The 23,642-nt window shown below is 39.3% G+C and overlaps 1 protein-coding gene across 1 annotated transcript; it reads left to right on the plus strand.

Annotated features, from left to right (window-relative positions):
* Positions 1-320: 320 nt before the first annotated feature.
* pudp (pseudouridine 5'-phosphatase) lies at positions 321-22,928 on the plus strand. The gene is made up of 4 exons (XM_060860870.1): positions 321-491; positions 2,318-2,536; positions 3,301-3,530; positions 21,919-22,928. Exons 1-4 carry the CDS (start codon positions 365-367, stop codon positions 22,093-22,095), a joined length of 753 nt encoding a protein of 250 aa, XP_060716853.1. The 5' UTR covers positions 321-364; the 3' UTR covers positions 22,096-22,928.
* Positions 22,929-23,642: the final 714 nt, after the last annotated feature.

Consider the following 23,642-nt stretch of genomic DNA (forward strand, 5'->3'; position numbering starts at 1 on the left):
AACAAAAAATTTTTCGTTTAGCATTTTATGTATTTGAGATATTCAGTTTCCTTCTACGTATAAGAAGGGGACTGCTGCAACTACATTTCCCATAATCCACTGTGGGGAAAAAATGTTGGACCACTGAAAATATCTCAGTGTTTCGTACAGACTTTTAGTTCTGTTTAAACTAGACATATTTTTTAACTTATATGGTTAGGTTATAGGATTCAAAAGAAAACCGCAATGACCTGAAAATGAATTGATTTGTTACTATTCATCCAATTGATAACAAATTATAGCTTAAACTAGACATTTTTTGACCCGCGTTAAGTTTTGTTTGGCCAACACATTTTCGGTACAATGGATCTCGCGCGCATTTCCTATGAGCTTGTATACGATTAGAACCGCTTCTACGTTTTTGTGCGTGAAAAACAAAGTTTACTGCTTTACAATGGCATCTTATAAACCGGTCTCGCATGTGCTTTTCGACATGGACGGGTTGTTGTTAGGTGGGTGAAGTGTTTGTTTAGTTTCTGTGTTTTTGACGCCGTGTATTTGGGCTGTATCCTAAATGACTCACTACGTCCGGAACACGTGCACTACGTCCCTTATGACGTCACCATATCTAGTGCATTTCGTGTCTGATAGGATTGGATTCAGCCTAGAATTTCTTGGCTGAATTTTTGTACTAGATTTTAACCTGCTCCACAGGTTTACCAGGTTTTGTGTGTGTGTGTGTGTGTGTGTGTGTGTGTGTGTGTGTGTGTGTGTGTGTGTGAAGAACACTTCAGATATGCAGTGTAAGTGTGCCACAGGGCAGGCACATGCACTGATGGATGTCCTCTGCCATTTTTGCCCATAAACTACCATGTGCTGTCTTGGCTGGTGTGTATAATAATTGTATTTCATTTAGGCTACAGGTGGCACACAGAGTAAAGTCATTTGCCCAGAGTGCAGTTGCGTGTCCTGTCACTGGGGTCTTGCCCTAGCCTGGGCCGTTTTCCAAGAACTGCTTCGGTGAGGCACAAGAGTAATATAGCCGATGATCAATGGGTTTGAGTGGGCGAGAGGAGAACCTTTGGTGCAGTACATGGGGTGTGTGTGGAATTCACCTCAGCAGCGTTGCTGAGTCTTTTCAAGGGGAAGCAACTAGAAGCAGCTAGAAGTCACCAGATGACAGCTCAGAATAATCTGCATATTAGTTGACTCATCATGGTCTTTTGCATATCAAGAGGTGTTACGTGAAGGATGTTTTTTTTCTAAGACACTTTAAATAGAATAGAGTTTGATCAGAATATACTATTTAGAAATATACAATATATGAATATATTTACGTAATACTACAAAAGACTATCAAGAAAGCAGGCAAAAACACACAGGAAATAGATACCAAGGAAAATGGTTTTAGTAAAAATTGACTTGTTTAAAATTGACTGGTTTAAAACGGAGAGCAAAGACATGTGAGAGAGAAAAACTATGGTGATCGGTGATTAGTCATTAGGAACAATTTGGATCAGTGGCTTGTCTTTTAGGAACAATGTTGGCTAATGATTAGTTGTTGGGGAAAATGGTACCCAGTGATTGGTCGTTAGGAGCATTTGTGATAAATGATTAGTCATCAAGGACAGTAGTGATAAGTGATTTATCTTTGGGAGTAATGGTGGTCAGTGATTGGTCTTTGGAATCAATGGGTAATCATTGGGAACAATGCTGATCTGTGAGTGGTTGGTAAGAACTCTGTAGATCAGTGATTGGTTGGTGAGAGCTGTGGTGATCAGTGATTGGTTGGTGAGAGCTGTGGTGATCAGTGATTGGTTGGTGAGAACTCTGGAGATCAGTGATTGGTTGGTGAGAACTCTGGAGATCAGTGATTGGTTAGTGAGAACTGTGGTGATTAGTGATTGGTTGGTGAGATCTGTGGTGATCAATGATTGGATTTTGGGACAGTCATGTGTGTGAAAGAGTCGCTATGTTCCTAGGCTCTCTTTTTAAATAAAGTTACTTATTTAGCCTAATTGCTATTTTTTTAGTAATAATATAAAGTTAAAGGACATACAAAAATGAACAATTGTCTTGTTTAATCTGCGTAAAATGTTAAAAAAAAAAAAAAAAAATCGTAAACAGCTTTTAAAGACAAAACCTTATCAACTCTTGTTAATTCAGTGACTCTCCAGTTTTCCTGTTGAAGGTCTGTAGTTAAATTTTGAATAACTTGTAAGATTTCAAAACTGAGGTTTGTGGCCAAATAAATGTTTGTTTGTTTTTCCTTTCTGACACCTTTTTTTTTTTTACAATATCAGCAAGGTTTATTGACCATGCTTCTCTTACTCTGCAGATACAGAGAGGTTGTACACGCTGTCGTTCCAGGAGATCTGTGATCGGTTTGGGAAATTATACACCTGGGAGATCAAGTCCACCGTGATGGGAAAGAAGTCACTGGATGCAGCCAGGATCATCCGAGACGCTCTGGAGCTGCCCATGACGAGCGAGGAGTTGCTGGAAGAGAGCAGAGCAATTCAGGAACGTCTTTTCCCCTCTGCTTCCCTGATGCCAGGTACTTGACAGGAGATTTTTTTTCCTTTGCTAATGGCTGGAAGGATATGAATTCAAATCCCTGTACTACCATAGAGCCATTTTTAGCCACGTGAGCGAGACCTTTAACCATCACTGCTCAGCTAGATGCTTCACGTTGGATAAAAATGAATAAATGTAAATGGAATGTAAATGCGACATGGTCTTTCTTCCCTTCTTGCTTTCAGGATCTCATCCACCGCTTCGCAATTATACATGCCGAGAAACTCGCATTTGATGAATGAGTGTAAAACCAGCCCAATCGGAGAGGCTGCTGAAATAATTGGGAAAGGTCATGACAATCGCTGATTCTAGTGCTCGTGCTTTCTTAATTAGCTCTTAACTAACTTTTGATAAAGCGGTGTGCGTTATGCAGAGCGCTTTCGTGCTCCAGCAGCCACTTTGACCTTTTCTGCGATTTTGGGCAGGCACCCCAGAGCTAGCTGATTTTACCTTTTGTTCATCGAGCATGAATTTCCGAGGAAGAAAAAAAATAAAGGGACTCCGTGACCGGTCTAGGCTAATGTGTATTCCAAGAACATTGGAGCAGAACAAAGCAATCTTAAAAAGCCATTGTCATCAGTTCAGTGTATATGATAATTAAAAATGGGTCAAAGAGCCCTTCTGATTTAGTGACAGTTTTTAAATCCATTCGGATCAGACGCCATCTGTTTAGGGCCTCTGGTGTCCGTCCTGAGTCCTGATCGTCCCATTTCTAACAGGCCATGCCTCCATTTCAATCACTAGGTGTGGAGAAGCTGATCACACATCTCCACAAGCACAAAATCCCCATCGCCGTGGCCACCAGCTCCGCCGGTGTGACCTTCGAGATGAAGACAAGCCGCCATAAAGACTTCTTCAGCTTGTTCAGTCATGTCGTTCTTGGAGATGACCCAGAAGTGAAAAACGGGAAGCCTCAGCCCGACTCCTTCCTGGTGTGCGCGAGCAGGTTTGACCCCCCAGCTAATCCAGAACAGGTATGACATTCACAACTGTCACAATAATTTAAATCTATCTCACAGCCTAGCTGTGTTCTTGATTCTGTCCAGTCACAAGGTGGGGATTTTTCTATCACTGTAGCTCTGTCCGAGTTTCCCACTGCAAGACAAACAACAGGTTTATCCCGAGACATGTGCTCATTCTAACACATTGCTGTTTCTATACTAACAGTTCATTCACAGGGCTTTGTTTAGCAGATGTAGTATATTATTAATATTATTGTATATTAGTCTTAATAATAAACAGATTTAAAACGTGTTATATTAAACAGGAAAAAAAAACTCAGAAGATTTGACTTCACTTTTTGAAGTCTAATCTACAGTAAGTGTTTAAGATGGAAAGGTTTCCTGAACTTTTTTGGAAGGAGGCTCCAATATCAGCACTTGTAATAGTACTAAACTCTGGTTAAACACAATTCTGGGATATCTAGTTTTTACGTTACAAACTGCTCAGACTTCTTAAACCCTAGCTTAAGGTTCTTATTTGCAAATTTGTGGCGTTAATACAACCATTTTAAATAAACCAATTGACCTGAGCAGGTATCGTTATCTTTTACAGGTTTTTAAACTTTATTGGCCTTTTTAAATGTGTCGTGGTGTTGGTGTTTTGCTTATATCTGGCTTCTGCTAATTTTTCAGTGTCTGTTTTTTCAGTGTTATTATGAACTCGGTTTTTCTCACATACAGTAGCAGTGGTGGAGAAATTAAGAAATCAGACTGAATTTAGCAATAAGACAAAATTGTTTTTGAATTGTTTAATCGACTTTTGGTAAATTAAACAGATTCAGTGCTTTATTTCTAATTACATCTGACTTGATTTTCTCACCGTATCATCTGTAATAACGAACCCACCATTTTAAGGTAACACTCCAACACAAGAGCAGAATTTGTTGAAGGTAATTGGTTAAAGTTTAGTGGTTGTGTTGTTTAATTTAGCCCACTACATGGGTAACTGAGAGGGGGAGGGGGGGCTGCTGATTTATTCTGCTCGGAGCCTCTATTTTTCTCTATTTTAATTGCCTTGTATAAATGCGCTAAGAAAGTCTGACAGGAAAGTCATCTGCAGATGGGGATTAACAAGACACACGTTTCAATTTACAATGCTGTAAAACCCAATAAAAAAAGGAAAAATTCACCACCGTGAGAGGAGTAAAAGAGAGCAATAACTGTAACAGTAATGTCAAACTCGTTCTCTCTCTCTCTTGCCGTCTTTATGATAATTATGTCGTAGTAACACGTAATAATTCAACATTCATTCAACATTGTGACACTGAGTCCAGATCAGAGGAAAAGATCTGCTAGCAATATATTTCTCTCAGAATGGGCTCACTTGAGGTATTCAGACCAACTGAGTTTTCACCACAGATTTCTAAGCTAACGCTTTTAAAACGTTACTGCTTACCGTTTCCCTTCAAGTCCTTTTTATTACCATGTAAGAAAAATGGAAACAGAATTCATTAAACTAGCTGTGTGCTAAGAAATGAGACTTCCCAATGGCTAAATCATTTCAGGATTCTCAAGTATATTCAATCATTTCTGTTCCTAGTACAGTGATGCATTTTCCTTTTTTTTCAATGTCAGTATCTCATTTTCAAAGCACAGATTTTTAGCAGACTTTCCACCACAGATCATTCAGGCTAAACAAGCTAGCTACACACATGCTAAACTAGCCAGTTAGTCAGCTTATGTAATGGCAGTTTCTATGTCTTCTCTTAAATAAACTAAGAAATATATGATACTGAAATGATATTTGTGTTTTCCTGTGACAGATTTGACCTAATTTGCTAACTGGGTAGCTCTGTGCTAGCAATACAGACAGTAGAAAATATAATAATAGTAAAGTTAAATAAAATTTAGAAAATTAAAATGGTTAACTGTCCTTATAATTCCCTGATGTTAGTAAACAGCTCTTATGAGTGTTAGAGGTTCATAAATATAGAGGCAAGTTTTCCCAATATTGCAAATATTGTCTTATTCTAACAGCATAGCATACAGTCATGTAACCAGGTCGGTGGGAGTAGGCTACAGTGCCACAATACCATAAGCACACTGAGTTGATGGTTATTCTACAAAAACAGCTTGATGTATGTTATTTTTCTGTATTAAATAGTGGTAGCTCAGTGGTGTGAGGTGAAAGCTACCTATCTTGAAGGTCTAGAGTTCAAATCCCAGAATTTCCAAGTGCCCCAGTTGGTTTTTTAAGCAGTTGTGCAGAGGTACTTCCAATCCATCAACCAAGGGAGTGGAAGTGTAAAATTATATACTATATAATAGTACTATATAATACTATATAATATTGCTTGGACTTTTCCACTCTTTATCTGTCCAGTATCAGTGATCATGTGCACACTTTAGCCTCAGTTTCCCATTCATGGATGACTGAAGTGGACCCCAATGTGATGTCCTGCTGTAGCCTGTCCATGACAAGGTTCTGTTTTCTGAGATGCTTTCTCCACAGCACAGTTGTTATGAGTGGTAGTGGTTAGATAGAGTGGTTAGACTAGCCATTTTCCTTTAAGGTCTCTTATAAACAACCTGTTGCAGGAGATCAACAGTTTCTTTACTTAAACCAGCCCATCTGGCACAGCCATGCTATCGACAAATATCTGAAGAGAAGCGTGTAGAAAATTTATAAACATTTTTCTTTAAAAAAAATAACAGAATAACGCAGTAATCTACGGCATACCTGTAGTGAATAATGAAGATGGCACATTACTGTGAGAGATAAAGGAGTAGCACACTGTGTATTTTTTTACATTTATAATGTTCTTGGTCAACAGGTTTTGGTCAAATTGCTCATTTCCTCTTAATTGTGCAGTTTTCTTTGTTTGTAGCACTGCGAACTGTCATTTTGAACTCAATAAAAAGTGTAGCCCTCTTTAGGCCACTTTGTTCTTTCTGCCATTAGTGAGTCTTCTGCGTCAGTGTAGATGTTCTGTGAAAGAGTGTGTGTGTGTGCGCGCAAATGTACATAACTATCCACTTATTGAGAAAGGGAAAGAGAGACAGAGAGAGATTGTTGAGGTTTAATAAATCTTTTTTGTTACAAGTTACAAGTAAACATTACCAAAAATATCTCAGGATAGATAAAATTAAAAATCAACAGACCGTCATCAATTACAGATGAAACATCACTGACACACCAAATGTCAAAAAACACATCTTATCATTTATATGACCTTAATATGCATATTCTGCATGTAGCTTTCCAGCTACCAGACTCCTTAAAGATTCTTTCAGCATCAGTACTAACCAGTTGCAGTCCCTTATTCTTCTGTTATTCATATAACTATCTTTGCACTTCCTATCAGGTAATTTAACACTTTCCTTCTAGCTAAAGAAAACCCTGAACTTCACTCTTCCAGTAAATCCTTTTTTCCTGGGAATTCCACCTCGAATTCCTGAAACCAATTATTAACTTTTGCATTAAAAGATCTTCAACATCTTAAAATGCTCAAAATCTTCGACCCTTCCAAAGAACCTACAATTTACAATGTCTGTCCATAGCTACTGCCTCATAAATAATCCTCCACTGTAGATCAGCTGTTTGCTTTTCCACCAGAGGTTTAAACATGGTCCTTCAACTTCAAAAATCCAGACCATCCTAGAAACTTTTTGCCTTCGGAGTAAGTCTGGACATATTGCTTTCTTAGATGGGGTTCTAAAATATTTTGACTGAGAGGTCTTAAAAAGATAAGTTTGAACCCACAACTGCACCTTCTTGCTTCTTATTTATAACAGACCTTTTAATTCTTGGAAATTCCTGCTCACTTCTCATGTCTGGCATGTGTTGCTTTCTGATGTACTTCCTATAACCACTTGTTAATGTGTTATAAAACTCCTCCTCCAATTTAAGCCTTTTGCTGTAAGGCAGAAAGACTTCAGGCCTGTCACCACTTTAAGGGCCTCCACCAATCTCCACTTAACCCTATCCAAGGCATGGGGCAAGCTCAGACAATTTAAACTCCCCCTTCTTATTAAAAAGAGATGCCTGTACAATTTAAGATCACCTTCTGCGGATTCACTCTTGCAGTCTAGTCCAAGTCCAAGTCAAGTCCTTTTGGTACAAGAACCATGGTTCTTCTTGTATTCTTAAAGTACAGATGCAACTCTTCACATCCACCAAGGCTGGTCCATCCTGGACTGGGTGATAAAGTCCTGCCATATAAATCTAATGTTCTCCACTCCACTCTAAAGTCCACGACTTCTTTGTTTATTGGATCTCATAAAACAGTTTATCAGGTGGCTCCAAGACTATAGTGGATAACCTGGTTGTGTACAGCCAGAGGCCTCATTCTGTACAGCAACTGTGGTAATAACCTCTTCTATTTAGACAATCAAGCAGATACCTTTAGCAATCCCTCCCAAAATGCCTTAAATTTTCATCCCCCTCTACCCCTTCCACGACAATCCATCGTGCAGCTGCGAACGTCATGTCCTGTCCCACTGACCAACAATAAAACCTTCGATTTTTCTTCAGGTTTCTTGTTCATATTGTTCACTAGCTTCCGATAAAGCCATAGCATTGTTTAGACCTGTAATACTCTCCAAACCTAGTACCAGGAATTACAATTTCACTGAGGTCACTTCTTGTCCTACACAGCAATGACTCAATAAACAGACTATATAACTGCTCAGAAAATGGACAGCCATGTCTAATACCCCTTAATACAGGTATTTGTGCACCTAATCGTCCACTCGCATTAACAATCACAAAGGATTTCAAATAGAACTCTTTTATATAGGATCTAAATTCATCCCCAAACCCAACATGCTTTAAAATTATGAGGAGATTTGTGTGGCCATGTAGATCAAATGCTTTCTTCTGGTCCCATGAAAGAATACCAAGGTTAAAATGATTAAGCTGATTAAAATGAATTACATCCCGGAGACTGTCCGTAATTGATCTATTAGGAGTACAGCATGTCTGGTCATTCTGAACCAATACATCCAGACACCATTTGATCCTATTAGTCCTAGATCTCCATTCTTTAGGAGACAGACAACATTTAATATTTTTTTCTGAAGCATGTAATTTATCCTTTCTTAGCTTCATTAATATCTTCTTCAGGCTGAACCTTTTCTGCTTGCTTAGAGACTTTTAGTTACAGTTTTGGGTTTTTTTGGAACATCAACATTGTGAATTTGTGTGTACAATTTATTCACATTTTTTTTTTCTGCCAGCGTCAACGAGTCCTGCAGAGAGTGTATCATCATCTCTGATCTCTGCATCATCAAACATTTTAACACATCGTGACCTTCTAGGATGTTTAGCAGAAGCCACTTCAACATTATCCTATTCATTCAACTCATCATCATCATCATCATCATCATCAATAATCACATTGTCTTTACAGATTTCTGATGCATCATTTTTTTTCCACTGGAATTCACCGTTTCTTCCGTATCCTCATTCTGATTCTCAGCGATGCCATCAATCAGTTCAGCATTATGAGCATCTCTCTCGTCTCTACCCTGAGGTTTCTCACAGCTTGAGTCATTATTATTCAACTCAACAGCAGCAAAACTAGGCTCCGCAGTCTCCTCTCTAGCCGAGGCCTTACGTGGACAGGCCGATGTCTTATGTAGGACATCCCCACACTCAACGCATTTCATGCCACCAATATTTGTGCACACCGTGTGCACCTCTTCTTCACATCACACACTAAACACATCCAGTTCCGACACGGTCAGACACACAAACACCTGCCTCCTTTTTCAAGGTTTCAAGGCCATGTTTTTACATCCCAAGGGTTTGATCTTTATCCCCCTATGTTTTCTGTATCGAGCTAGCCCCCATTTTCTATCATCATAATGGTGGATGGAACATTAGAAATTGTTTAACTAGATCACAATTAAATTACAAATTTTTAATACTGATTTTTGGTTTCTTTTTTAAAAAAAAAAAGCAAAAAAAAAAACATTTATAATTATATTTAAGGTTGGGAAACAAAACATTGCTGCTGTGTTTATCACTAAGTCATCTATCCACACACACACACACACACACACACACACACACAGTCACTCTCTCTCTCTCTCTCACACTCACACAGACATACACACCATTTCTCTCTCTCTCACACACACACAGACACACACATACATACATACACACGTATGCACACCCTCCCTCTCTCTCTCTCTCTCTCTCTCTCTCTCTCTCTCTCTCATGCACACACACAAACACACACACATATGCACACCCTCTCTCTCTCACACACACACACACACACACACATACACACACCCAGTTTGATCAAAACTTTATAGATTGTTTGTTTTTCTGTGTGAACATTTTGATGTAAAGGCTGGAGCTCTGCCACTGATTCCGCCTTCTGCCACGTCAGTATTGAAAGATTGATAAATTGTACTCACTTCTTTAATGACTGACGCTTCCTAAAGGTCTAGGAAGGAAGATGAGCACCCAGGTGTTAACTAGTGCTGTGTTTCTCCTGATGAGATATAAATGTGGTGCAGAGAGAGAGAGAGAAAGAGAGAGACTCCAAATGGTGCTATGCCCCTTGATCTGACGTGAGAGCAAGAGACAAGCATAAGAGTAGATTTAGATGAAAAAAGGAAGAACAAGAAAGAGACAAAAGACTAGAGGTAGTCACAGGAGAAAAGGAAACGAGACATTTAGATGGATAAAAGGATTTCTTTTTTTTATAGTATTTAGGCAAGGAGCTAAGTGTCTCACCAGGGGGTTCTCACAGAAGCCGAAGCTCCCAGAGGGCTTAAAAAGTCATAATCGGTACCCATTGATCCTGGATCTCTTTTTGTCTTGCTGCTGTTCATCCGTCTTAGGAGACGTTGTGTCGCACACGCACAGCTCCAGCACTTTGTTTTTCTGTGTCTTTCTTTTCCTTGTTTTAACTAAGGTGAGATGCTCAGGAATTCAGGTGAACTACAGAAGCACCTCAGAGAGAGAGAGAGAGAGAGAGAGAGAAAACAGGAAAGTTGGTCACAACATGCACATGTGACAGACGATGACAGAAGGAGGCCGAACATGACAGAGAGAGAAAGAGAGCCACAAAGGGAGAGAGATAAAAGGCAGACGTGCACGAACACTTAGTGTGAATCCTGTCATTCTGCACCACTCCGTCTTATCGAATTCTTTATCTCCGCATTTCAGAGCTTTCCTGTAAAACCTGGCTGGAATGATGCAAGAATGCATGCTCTCTTTCTCCGTTTCCTTCTCCTTCTTCTTCTACTTCCGTTTTAAACAATCCATCTGACATCTCATGTCCGACATGTTCATAGCAGCGCTTGTTTAAACCTGTTGAATAATTAAAGCCAGATTTGAGTTATTCCCCAGCCTCTAGTACAGGTACACGTACACATACACCAGAACACGATCCACCGGGTGGGTAAAGATATCAGGTAGTCTAAAAACCGCAAGCTGTGTTTTGTGAAAAATATGTAGCAGACATTCGACAGCACCTTCCATCTTACCTGCTAAAACATCAAAAATATATAACTCAGCACAGGAAAATCATTTTGAGAAACATTTATATTTACATTTCCGACACATGGCAGACACCTTAAACCAGAACTGCTCAGAAATCTCTATTATAGCAACAAACCCTGGCCAGGACAAAAAGAATGATTCTTGATTCTCATGAAGCTTATTGTGCCCCGGTAAGAAGGATCTAGAAGGATCTAGTGACACCACTGGATTTTACCCAGTATGTTGTCATGATGTGATTTTTTTTGGCAACGTCAAATAAAACTAAATGAAGCTAAATCTAACCAGTATCAAACCTGTAACAGTGAGTTCTGTAACTGGTGGCTGTGAATATTACATTGTACAGTGACGTATATTTCATTCATAGAACGAAAAATTCGACAACGGATTTGAAGAATTTCAGAGCGGATATTCCATACCATCGTGTTACCATAGTGACGCCAAGTCGAGGAATCTTAACTGCAACAACAACATCATAATAGTTCAACCCCGTTCATTTCACTTGAACCACTCTCTGAGATGCTAATATAGAAATTTAATAAGAAAAAATTAAGCGTAGTTTTACGAACAACTTAAAATAGATACGGATTAGCATTAAGTTTCAAGTAAACAGGTTTTTTATTCGTAACAGTAATCATTCATACGCTTCAGTAGATATTGCACTTTAAATATTCCAAATCCTTTCTTTTTTAAAGAACGGATTTTCTTCAAACAAGACAAAGCATCACATACGCTTGTCCCAAGTGAAACAAACGATCTGTAATCGCTAATAACCAAGAGCAGTTAAGACTTTTCACATTTCATGTGCTGTAGACGAAGATGTTTATTGTATCACCGGCAAAAAAAAAAAAGCAATTAACTCCCCATTAACGTAACTAAGAACAGATCACATTAACCAGGTCTATATATTGACATGTTTTTAATTGCTTCCAAATGCCTAATTTAACACATTTATTGAAGCGTTCTGAAGCAGACTTTTTGTTTTAAAGCTAAAAATTAAAATTGCTTGTATGCGGTTGCTGTTTCTCTTTGTTCTATGAAACACAATCTTGTGTCTTTTCAGAAAATATTCTTCAGTCTGTGTTGGAAATATAACACAAGCAAGAGTTTCAGAACGCTTCTTTGGCTTTAAAACAATCATTAATCAATTCATTTTAGCAAAGATGAAAAAAAAAATGCTAGTAAGTGGAAAAAAAGGATGTAATGGTGGCTGAAAAAAATCCCAGCAGGGTTTTCCAGATGCTGCAATTTTTAACCATCTTAGCCGCACATAACGTATTTCAGTACATACTGTGCTGATCCCATTTTTATCATATCATCCATGAAAACACAAACAGTTTGTAAAGTACACATGTTCAAAACATTTATTTCCAGGTCGACGAGGTTCATGCTGAAATGTACCGCAGTGGGCTGTGGTATGTTTTCATATCCGGATTCATGAATATTTGATGTCCAGTCTTTGTGTGGTGAAACAAGTAAAAACAGTTAACAGTTTGTTTGTTTTTTTAGTAAACAATTTTATGGATTTTGTATTTCATATCTTGGTTTGTGCCAAGAAAACTCCTCAGATTCTGGTTTCTTGTGTTCTAGCTTGTGCTAGCTGATTCAGCTCTTGTTCAGCTTTTTCTTCAAATGGTGCCTTAGATCCAAATGAAATGTCTGATCATTATACAAGCATACGTCTCAACCGTGATCAGCGTGTGGCGCTGATCAGGGAAAACTAAGATCTGACCTACCTCCGTCTGACTGGTTTGCGATAGCAACATGACTATTGGTACGAGCGGAGAATGAGGACGGCGATGTCTGGCCTCCTTTTGATTCATGGGAAGATGTTAGATAGGGTTACTGATAATGAATACCAAGTAGGCTTTCTTTCCCGAGGTACGGAAGCACCAGCTCACAGGTGAGTAATGAACGAACACCAGCTCGTTCATCTCTATTCTGACCGGAGGCTAGGAAATGGACCCCCTCCTTCCAAGAGAGGACGACATTTTTTTCTTTTTCTTTCTTTCTTTTTTTTTTTCGTTCTCGTCAACACCTAGTTGAAAATGGCCTGAAGGGAGCTGCACTTTGCAAAAGGTGGGTTCCATATGGATTAATGTGAAAAGTGAGAGTTTGTGTACACAGGTCCAAGTTATGTTCTGCTGCCATCGTTCATAAAGATGGCAAATTGCATTCCGACACCATCTATTGGAATTCCAGGATAGTTAGTAATATGGAATAGGTAAGAAGCAGTCAACATGTGCAAAAAAAAACGCTTTTCAGTCAACTTAAAATGTGCCATTAATGCATTTGCTTTGGATGTGTAACACTCTCTACAGTGAGAGGAACACAGAGAATGGCACGGAGTCAGGAATCCAAGGAAAATGAGTGCTCTTTTTTTATTACTCGAAAAATATGGTGCAGGTGATGTAAAAATCAAAAGAAACAAACATAACTGAGTCAAGATTGCAGCAGTGGCGGTGATGAAGGCTTTGGCTTGAGCAGGAGGTCTGCGGGTGAAGTGGTTTGCCAGCGAGGTAGCAAGGCGGGCCCCAGGAGCGTGGATATTCTGTTCGGCAGAATGGGAAGCGTCGTTCTGTTTAAGCTGCAAACTATAAGGGTGCTGAAACATCGAAAAAACCCAGAACTCTGTGTCTTACCTCCCTCTAATGCTGAGAAAGGCCTCTTTTAGGAATATTTTCCCAGAGATTGGAGAGTTCCTTATTGGCTCGTCGGTATTTGAGATGCTTTCAGCCGCCCCACCTCACAGTTGCTGTTAGAAGAAATGTCTTTGGTGCTGGATCGTTGCCGTTTCTTCGGTACCGCTGTTTCAAAGGGGCACAGAGCGGTTTAAATTTGCTTGCGTGCAGTGGTGCTGAGGAGCAGAATCAGCCTTTTGTGGAAGGGATGGCATCTTCTCTCTCCCTTGAGTGACACCAATCAAGGCCACTTATGAATGCGGAAGAGGACAGATAACGCTTTCCTCTTAGTGTGTAACACTGCTCTGGACTCTGGCCATGTGTGCCACAGTTTGGTAGAAAAGATGAGGAGGACGAGGAAGGCAGAAGCACATGCTATTCCTACCTCTTCCCAACTGGTTTCTGTAGTAATGAAAGCTTTTTGGTTTGCCTGAGATTGGTGAGAGCTGCTTTGACCAAATTGCTGTGAAAAGGCAGGAAAAACAATGTCTATAAGCAAAAAAAAAAGATTTCTCAAAACTGGCTGAGGCTAATTAATAAAATTTTTATATAATTTCTCACTTCTCCACCAGTTTATGTAGTCAATTCTCTGTCGTCAAATGCAGTCATCATGTAGACAAGTACATTTTGCAGGTTTCCATGTTTGGTAAATTTAGCAGCATTGTCCAACAGGCCCAGTGTCCTTCAATATCTTGTCTGGACTTGATGGAGGTGCTGGGTTTATATGGGGTTACATCTCTGATTCCTTTTACCACAATGAGGAAACCGCATAAACAGTCTGTGAGTCAATGCACCCCGGGGACACAGAGGGAAATTTAACCTACATTCCTGACCTGCCAAAAGCAATTTGGATCCACTTTGTCTTATGTGTTCCACAGAACGTGTTTGTTAAAGTAGATAAATATATACGCTAGACTTATCTGTTAGCTGGCAAACTTTGGGTTCAACCTACAGTTACGGAATAATACACAGACCTGACTCGATTGAGCGCTTCCGAAAGGTGCTGCCCTAGCAAACGACTCTGGTTACCTCTAGATTCAGATTGATACAGTATTTTATAACACATAGTTGAGTGAAAACCTTAAAGCTACTGTAGTTTACTAGAAACCTCTCCAAGGTTTGCTTGAAGAGCACCTAAGCAAAGCAAATAAATGATGACAGGTCAGTTATTAATATATTCAGAGTAAATGTCACTAAATATCATGGCTGTTTTAGATCGTGTAGGGACGATTAAATCATTCTATTGCACAAGCCTATTTGTTAACCTTATCAGCAACATAACTATGGCAGACATTATTATGTTATGTGTGCAAGAACCTGACAGAAACATAGTCTGTTTTGTTCCACCTGCTTCAGATGAAGCAAGTTTCTTTGTATGTGACCGTTAAACATTAAAGCAGCTGGCTTGTTGAACTAAGGCTGCAGTATATTTTCTATATGGGATATAAAGACACTTTGTCACCGAAACCTCAGTGGGCAGTTTGTATAATCGGTTGAGCTATTAAAGTAAGGTCAGAATCATGATTGTGTAGTTCACAAGGGCATGCGTTCTTTTACGGTCGGTTTCTTTCAGAAACTATTTTGTCAGAAGCTGCATAGGTGTGTGCGCTTATGCATGTGTGTGTGTTTTCATCTATTTGTACAACAGCCCAATAGAGGGATTTTCCTCATTCGAGCTTTACTGCTCAAATCTCTGTTGGGTACTTTATCAAACCTGCAGCTTGAGTGGGGAGTCTTTACAGAGTTTACAACCTCTTGAAAAATGTGTGGGCTGCAGAACTCAAGTATGTTTGTGTGTATGTGTTTACTGAGAAGCTTTGCAGTATTGATCATACTCCTAACCTCATCTAGGGGAAAGGCCAACCAAGTTCTGGGAAATGAGATCTAAAACAAAAGATTAATTGGTACACAGCATGCCAATCTCTTTTTTATGTGTCTTTTTTTTTTTTTTTCTGTGAGTATTTACATAAAACGTCTTGAGTTAGATTAATTATTCAAGCCATTTTCTTTAACATAGAACTGCTCGAAAGGCCAAAGGTGCATTTATGGTGGTTTTGATTGCTTCTTGAACCACATGGCCACAAGATTCACACTTTCACACAGATCTATGATAACAGTATTACTCATTGTGCGGCTCGCAAGCCTCCTGCGGCTCGCCAAGCTTTAATATGCAGCTCGCATGGCAGTAAATAATACGATGATATGATCATGTGGTTAAAATTTAATTTTCATTTAAATAACATTAAAAACAATCAGGGAAGCATAGAAAAACGAATGTGCTCTATTACAAATAATAATATATATTTATATATATTATTTGACTCGTCACTGACTCACTGCGTTCTGCGCAATAGCCAGTTTTTGGCGGCCTGCCAGAAGCTAGTTTGTGTTTCATGCTAGTTAACAACTTGTGTTTACTGTACACACACGGACTAAAAAATGGATCGATTTCTTATCAAACAATCCCGCGCACAAAATGAACAGCAACAAAGCAATGTGACAGTGACAAATACAACATGAGAAAAGTCAAAGAAATGCATGCGTGCTTCCGCTCATCTCAGCATTAAGGTAATCCTACTTATTATCATTAAGAGAAATCATCTTGTCTCAGTTACCAATTTGACAGGTGCATAATAAAGAATGATTTTTAAGTAATTATTGTATCACAATATTGTACATTGTATTTAAGCAGATAAGCTATTTAAGACTGAATAACTTGGCATACTTTGCGGTGAAAGTGGCTCTCCTATTGACTTTGTCCTATCAGTGTGGCTCACATGAAAAAAATAGTGAAGACCACTGTGTGATAAGGATAAGCATGAATGGCAAAAATTCCTTGTATTTGCTGGACTTTCTTGGTCTTCTTTGTTGCTCCTTGCCTTGGACATCCATGGTCTTTTCCCTCCTGTTTTTCTTTGGCTTTCCTTTGCTTGGTTTTGTTTGCTATTAATTTCCTTGGTTTTCCCTGTTGTTCCATTCCTTGATCTTAAATCAGTGAGGTATAAGTCAAACACAGAGCTTGATTGCTTTGCTTTCGATCTGTGTGTTGTTTTCTCTGTTTCGCATTTTGGACTGTTGAATTTGTTTGCGTCACTGCTCTTGTTGATGTGGTCGAGACTTTGTTCTGCTGTGGCCCTTCACCTCTCTGTAGATGTAGATTGTTGTCATTGTTCTCCAAGCTGGTTAGCTTCAAAATCTGTTTAGAACTTGTGTCTAACTACATTAATGACATCCTCAGCCATAATCCAATGTTATTCAACTTTTTGTTCAAACTAATTTACAATTCTACTTGATAAATTGTGTCTTTGCCCCACCATCAAGTACTAGCCAAGCCGACACTAATGAGACTTTGTGTCGTCTTTCAAACACAACTGTAAAACTGCATCTGTGTCTGGGCAGGTTACCAGCGGAAATCGACCGCCTCGCCTCTGATTATCAGACTGCCTTCCTACTCATCATCAGAATGAATAACCAGTTTCCTATTGGCCAGTGTCCACCTGATTCCCTCGATTTACAAAAGCTGGGCATTAAATAATGGAACTGAAGCTGTGATGGCTTGATATTGAACTAGATTGTTTTTAACTCACAGCGTTTAAAGACCGTGACCATCTGTTCACATCTCGAAGCCTAAATAAACCGACTTATTCTTTGCTCTTGTCTCTCTGCGCTGCCTTTCCTTTGCAACAGATAATAACCATTCCACACCATCCCCTCTCAGGGTTGTCCCCAGGCATGGTGATCATTTAAAAATGCAGCCTGTGCAATCTGTTATTGTCTTGAGAATAGGTCTTATAATCTTCTTTACAGATATTCTCACACACACACATATATGATGACTGTTTGGCTTCTAATGTATCCTGTGCTTTAGACTGTGTGTGGTCTTAGCATTAAGAGATAAACGAAACAATTTTACGTAAGCGTTTCCCAGCACGCTTATGTTTCTTCTCCTTTTTTTTTTTTGTATGGTTGATTTAGATTTTTACATTAATATAAACATAAATGTATATATTTAGAATGTATTCTACCAGAAGAAGTAATTAGCAGATATCAGGAGTTAGAGAGAACCTTGAGATTGTCCTCGCTGGTCTTATCTGAGTTGCAAAGCCTTCATAAAGTGTGCATGTATAAATCCGTTCCCCAGGGCTACATTATGCAGTGCTCCATATGAGAGTTTGTGCCATGTTTTCTAGGCTTGCCTTCCTTCACTGGCACTGACAGGAATAGGTAATTTTAATGAGATTTTTCTTCACCTGACAGAACTCGGAGTACTTTTTCCTATATTATGCGATACCGAATGAGTGTGTCTTTATGATGTAGACTGTTTTATGCAACATAGCTGTTTGCTTACACCTTACGTGCCAGAGCCGTAAGTCATAGGGACACATGCTGGTCATCTAGCATGTGACATTTTCCCAGAGCGTCGAAGCACAGATGGACTCCGATGTGTCAGGTCACGTCTGTATCATCATACACGGCTGCCAGCAGTTCATGGTAAGCGTTAAGGGCTCGTATGTGGGCGAAGTCTGTTCGACAAGGACAGACAGATCAAGCGTTAAATGTCACTCTCGGTACGTCTCACACATCTACCTTGTTTTAATAGACTCCAAGTGCTACATGTCAGTCCATTGAGAAGGTTTGATTCTGCCCAGGGATTAAGATGGAAACATGACTTTCAGTGTAGTGCGGTGTGTCTGTTACCTCCACAGATATTTTATATCTCATATTCTTTTCTTTTATCTTTTAAAAAAACTCTTTTTTTTCTGATCTCAGCAATCCTGTACTTTTACAAAGGATGCACACACATTTTCTAGCATCATTTTCCATCCCACACAAGCCAGTTTTAAGATGATCACTTTGTACTCAGTGACTCATTGCAGAATTCTGCAAGTGGCTTTAGATGTGTGTGAGGTAGGGAGGTAGGAAGGCGTCCATTTAACCTGGTGGAGTGCTGACAGAGAGGGGAAAATACCTCCCCTAAATAATTATTTGTCGCTATTCTGGAAGCTTCTGGCAGGTAAGGGATGGGGTAGAAGCTGAGGATCAGGAACACTGGGAAGAAGAACCTGGAGAACTTGAAGGAAACCCACTCAGCTTAGGATCGAATTGGGGAGCTTTCAAGTGCCAACAGTGGTCCATGAAGACAAAACAATCCCTAATAAACATAACACAATTGCAAAACTGCAAACATCCATCTGTTTTTTTTGCTTTTGCAGTTATGTTTTGTTGAAGTTACTTTTCAGTGTTTTTATTTATGCTGTTTTTATTTATGTTTTTTCGAATTCCAATTGTTTTAGTTGGCTTAATGTTAGTTTTTGATCTTTGCTGTTGTGTTTCTGAATGTTTATTTTTTCTGTCTTGTTCTTGTTGAATGTATGTTTCTAGTTGGAGTTTACTATTTTGTTTAGTTGGGTGTCTAGCTTGGCCTTCTCCGAGCTCGTCACCCTCAAAATTTGTCTTGAAACTTGAAAATAATTACATTACATTATTTAATTCCATCCTACTGAATTATATACTATTTTCCCTAGTTGTGTTTTTTCTTTAGTATCTTTTCCTATTATGGGACAATGTACAAGATAAATATATAACATGGATAATGCATTAAGCCCATTAAAATGTCACTGACATCAGGAAATATTCTTCTGATCCATTCTCCACCGCCGAGCCGCTCTCGATTGTTAAAGTTTTGAAGAAGCGCCTCGTCGTCGTCTTCTCCGTAGCTCTGACTTACCGTCTTTCTCTGAGACGGCTCTCGCTGTCATAATTAGTGGTGTTTGGGTGAACGTCCCTGTCTTTTTCACTCTTCAGCTGCCAGCGTGATTGACACGCATTCTGCAGCTGATTCCCACAGAAGCCATGACTAATTACCGTCTCTTTCCTGTCGTCCTTTACCATCCCTAATACGAAGAGAGCGATGCCGCTTCACTTCAAACGTCAGACACGGGCAAAACCGATATTAGCTTTTGCTGCACAATGTTGTTCTTTTGTGTTTTACCCCCAGCCCACCCCTCCCAGTTTTTCACTCTCACAATATAAGGATTAGTGATAATAGGTCATTTGTAGGGCTCTTTTGTGTAATTAGGAGATTTAATTGAGGCCCTCAGCACAATAGAATTAGCTACACTTCCTTTTCTGAAGTGTCCCACGTTTCCGCTGACCTTTGTACGTGACAATTCTACTCCGAAGTGACATCACACAAAAGCAATTAGGTCTATTTATGTGGAAGTCCAGCGGGTTCATTTATTTTACCCTTTTTTTAATTCTTCTTTAGTCCAGTTTTAAGTCCCTCTGCAAAACAGTATTTCAATAAAGACTTCTTAGTTTTTCATTTTAACAGTTAACTCACACCTTCTGTGTGGAGTTTCTGAGCAGGAACGCCTGTCAAGAGGAAACTCGTCCTATAAGAGATAACTAGTAGAAGTTATTGAACTGGCACCATGGGGCATCTGGATCTTGATGGGTCGAAGGGGTAACTCACGGCTTGACGTCCCGAAGAAGCATGAAGGCCAGAAAGAGAAAGAAGAGGGCGGAAAGTAAACGTACGTTTAGATCCACAGCTAAGAGCAATCATGCCCATTTTTTCAATGTTTTCTTAGAAAACAGAGATAAATAAAGTGCATGCTGTTACAAATGCATGGAAACTTTACTGACCTTTTTATAATACCTTTTCCTCCTGAGTGGATTACATGGAACTCAGATTTATTTTCATCCAAAATGCAGTTCAGATAAATCCTGCTGTTCTGTTAGTTTAATAGTAAAACTTTTTTTTTTTCTAAAAGTAAATTTATCCAATGTATATTTCATCCTGGCTTAGTGGTTAGCATGTTCGCCTCACACCTCCAGAGTTGGGGGTTCGATTCCCGCCTCCGCCTTGTGTGTGTTGAGTTTGCATGTTCTCCCCGTGCCTCGGGGGTTTCCTCCGGGTACTCCGGTTTCCTCCCCCGGTCCAAAGACATGAATGGGAGGTTGATTGGCATCTCTGGAAAATTGTCCTGAGTGTGTGAGTGAAGGAGAGTGTGTGTGTGCCCTGTGATGGGTTGGCACTCCGTCCAGGGTGTATCCTGCCTTGATGCCCGATGAAGCCTGAGATAGGCACAGGCTCCCCATGACCCGAGGTAGTTCGGATAAGCGGTAGAAAATGAATGAATGATGAATATTTCATCCTTGTGCCCAACATGGAGACGTGGCAGCTTAGTGTTTAAGGTGTTGGACTACTGATACGAAGGTTGTGAGTTCGAATGCCTGGTCCACCAAGCTGTGACTGCTTGGGCCCCTGAGCAAGGCCCTTGAAACGCAACTGCTCCATTGTATAAAAGTGAGATAAAGAATGTAATTTAGTCAGGATAAGAGTATCTGCTAAATGCCATAAATGTAAACATTATCAATAATGTCATCTTTAGGCAGACTGAGCATTTTTACAAACCTTTTGTTAAACTGGTGCCTTATACATCATGATCTTTACATGAAGACTAGGTTAGACTTAGGTTGGTTAAAATAAAAACATGAAAATATTTCCAAGTTTTGTTGACGTATATTTGTGTATATGAGTTGCTAAACATACTTAGGAAAAAAAGGTATTTCAAATTTGTTGCAAATCATGTATATATAAACATATATGTACAAAATATATAAAATATATATAAAATATGGTTTCACTTTGGTAATTCCAAAAAAAAAAAGCCTACCTATTTGAGAGTTAAATTAAATGATAAATAATAAATAAATATTAATAAATGGCTAAAAACTAAATGGCTAATGGCTAAAGGCTAATGGCTAATGGCTGTTTAATGGCTAAAACAAGGACACTTTATTTGTTTGTTTGTTTGTTCATTTATTTGTTCATTTTTATTTATTTTTTTGTTTTGTACATTTTTTTTCATCACATTAAATGCTCAAAAACAAATATTCCCGATCCATATGTGATAAACAACACGTTGTCTGTTCTACAGAACGTTCTGGGGTTAAGCTGCATGCTCAGGAACCGTATTCAGTTTTCATAAAAAAGATCAATATGTGCAGAAATAATTCAAGAAGATTCATTAATTTTCTTTTCCAGAATGAATCTGATATGATACAGAAAACAAGCAAAGGAGAAACGCGAGCTTTTGTGCATCTCATTTGCATATGTATTTCAGTCCCCAATGAATATGACTGGATTCATTTGACACATCTTCAAGGTTAAGACTTTAATTTAATGGCAAACTTGTATTTGTTTCTACAGTGTCTGGTTTTCGAAGACGCACCAAACGGAGTGAAAGCAGGCTTGGCTGCTGGCATGCAAGTGGTCATGATTCCCGATCTGAACCTGGACCGCAGACTTACGCAGGAGGCCATGCTGGTGCTTGAAAGCATGGAGGACTTCAGACCTGAGCTCTTCGGCCTTCCTGCTTACGATTAAACCCTGATTCACACCACAGTTTTCCTTTAATCATCAATCAGTCAATCTAAAATGATATTAAATTAAAGCTCAGTTCTTATGAGCCACAGCGAAAAGTAATTAATACCGAATTTATGCCCATATAAGGCTTGATATGTTTTACTTGGAAATGTTTTAAGGGATGAACCAAAAAGAAGAGACACTACAATGTGTGCTTCAGTCTTTTAATCAATATAAAGAAAAAGAAAACAGCGCTGTGTTTGTCTGTCATGGTTCAGTGTTCTAGCTCGGCCACGATCGTGAAGCTCTGCAGGATATTGAATTGATCGCAAGCTTAATCTGATTGGTGCAGCTCAGTGAGCCAATCACAAGCCACGATCTCTCAGCACACCCATTATGCAATCTCAAGCGCCGACGGCTCGAACAGCACCCAAACCGATTTTGATTACGCCGCTCAATTAGGCGCAATCAAGCCATTAGGCCACACGTTTTTTTCTTGCATCGACGTTTTCCTTGCAAACCCCCCCCCCATTTTTTTAGATAAATTAGTCACACTAATGGTTTACTTCTATATTTAACACACCAGTGATATGGTGTCCAACGGCAGTGTAAAATCCTCGATTATCACACTATTAACCTCGTTTCCTTTTTTAGCGCTTAATTTTGTTTTCGTTGTGTCAGGTAAAGTGCTAACAAGGCAGTCCTTATTTTTTATCTGTGCCTTTTTTTTTTCTCTTAAAATGCTTTTCCACCTATTCGACACACAGCCACAAACCCAGAGGGTTTTATTAAAATGCCAAAGACATTTTAAAGTTCCATGCAGCGTAATCCAATAAAAAAAGGATCTGAGCGAGCAGGCGTCTTTCAGCTGGTACCTGCGTAAGTCTGCTGTACTTCTCCCATCGGTGCTGTCCGAGACAACGGCTGCTGTCTTTGTGAAGCCCTGAGGGATCAAACACATTTGCATCTTCTTGTTTTTTTTTGTTTTGTTTTTTTTTACACTGTGTAGGTTTTGGGTCTTTCTTCTTTTCATCTTTAAAGACGAACGGATTGGTGTGGTGGGGGACAAGTCTGGCTTGTGCTTCAGTGTGACTCTTTTCCAACGAGTATTTTACATGCTGTTTATCAGCACAGGAAACCTGAAGGCAGGGGTTTGGAGTGTGATATCTGGCTAAGCGTATGTGTGTGTGTGTTTGTGTGTTTCTGTCTGTGTTTCTGTGTGTGAAATGAACAAAAAGGCTTGGCTCTAAAGGTGTTTGAAACAATTGCAGTCGCAGTGCATGCGTTACTCAGATGAACAAGCACATAACACAAAAAACAAGGCTGGTTAGAACAAAGAACTATTTGTATGTTACGGTTTGGGTGAGCGATGAAAAAAAAAAAGTGAAGAAAAGGACTTAGCAGGTGGTGTGACAAATTAAGCCGATGCGTGGGAGAGCACCTAAACAACTGCTTTTCTCAACCCAGAAATGTGTGAATTGAACCATCGGTTGTTGTGATCACCTGCTTGAGGAGGAAAATGAAACTGACACTCACGATAAGAATAAATCTCACTCACACATTGGCCA

The sequence above is a fragment of the Tachysurus vachellii genome, chromosome 24, assembly GCF_030014155.1.
Source record: "Tachysurus vachellii isolate PV-2020 chromosome 24, HZAU_Pvac_v1, whole genome shotgun sequence".
Lineage (NCBI taxonomy): Eukaryota > Metazoa > Chordata > Actinopteri > Siluriformes > Bagridae > Tachysurus > Tachysurus vachellii.

What these genes read in the sequence shown, in the direction of transcription:
- pudp (XM_060860870.1), top strand. Translation starts at nt 365, where the DNA reads ATGAGCTTGTATACGATTAGAACCGCTTCTACGTTTTTGTGCGTGAAA. An exon ending in CATGGACGGGTTGTTGTTAG is followed by an intron (nt 492 to 2,317) that starts GTGGGTGAAGTG and finishes CTTACTCTGCAG; the next exon opens with ATACAGAGAGGTTGTACACG. An exon ending in CCCCAGCTAATCCAGAACAG is followed by an intron (nt 3,531 to 21,918) that starts GTATGACATTCA and finishes TTGTTTCTACAG; the next exon opens with TGTCTGGTTTTCGAAGACGC.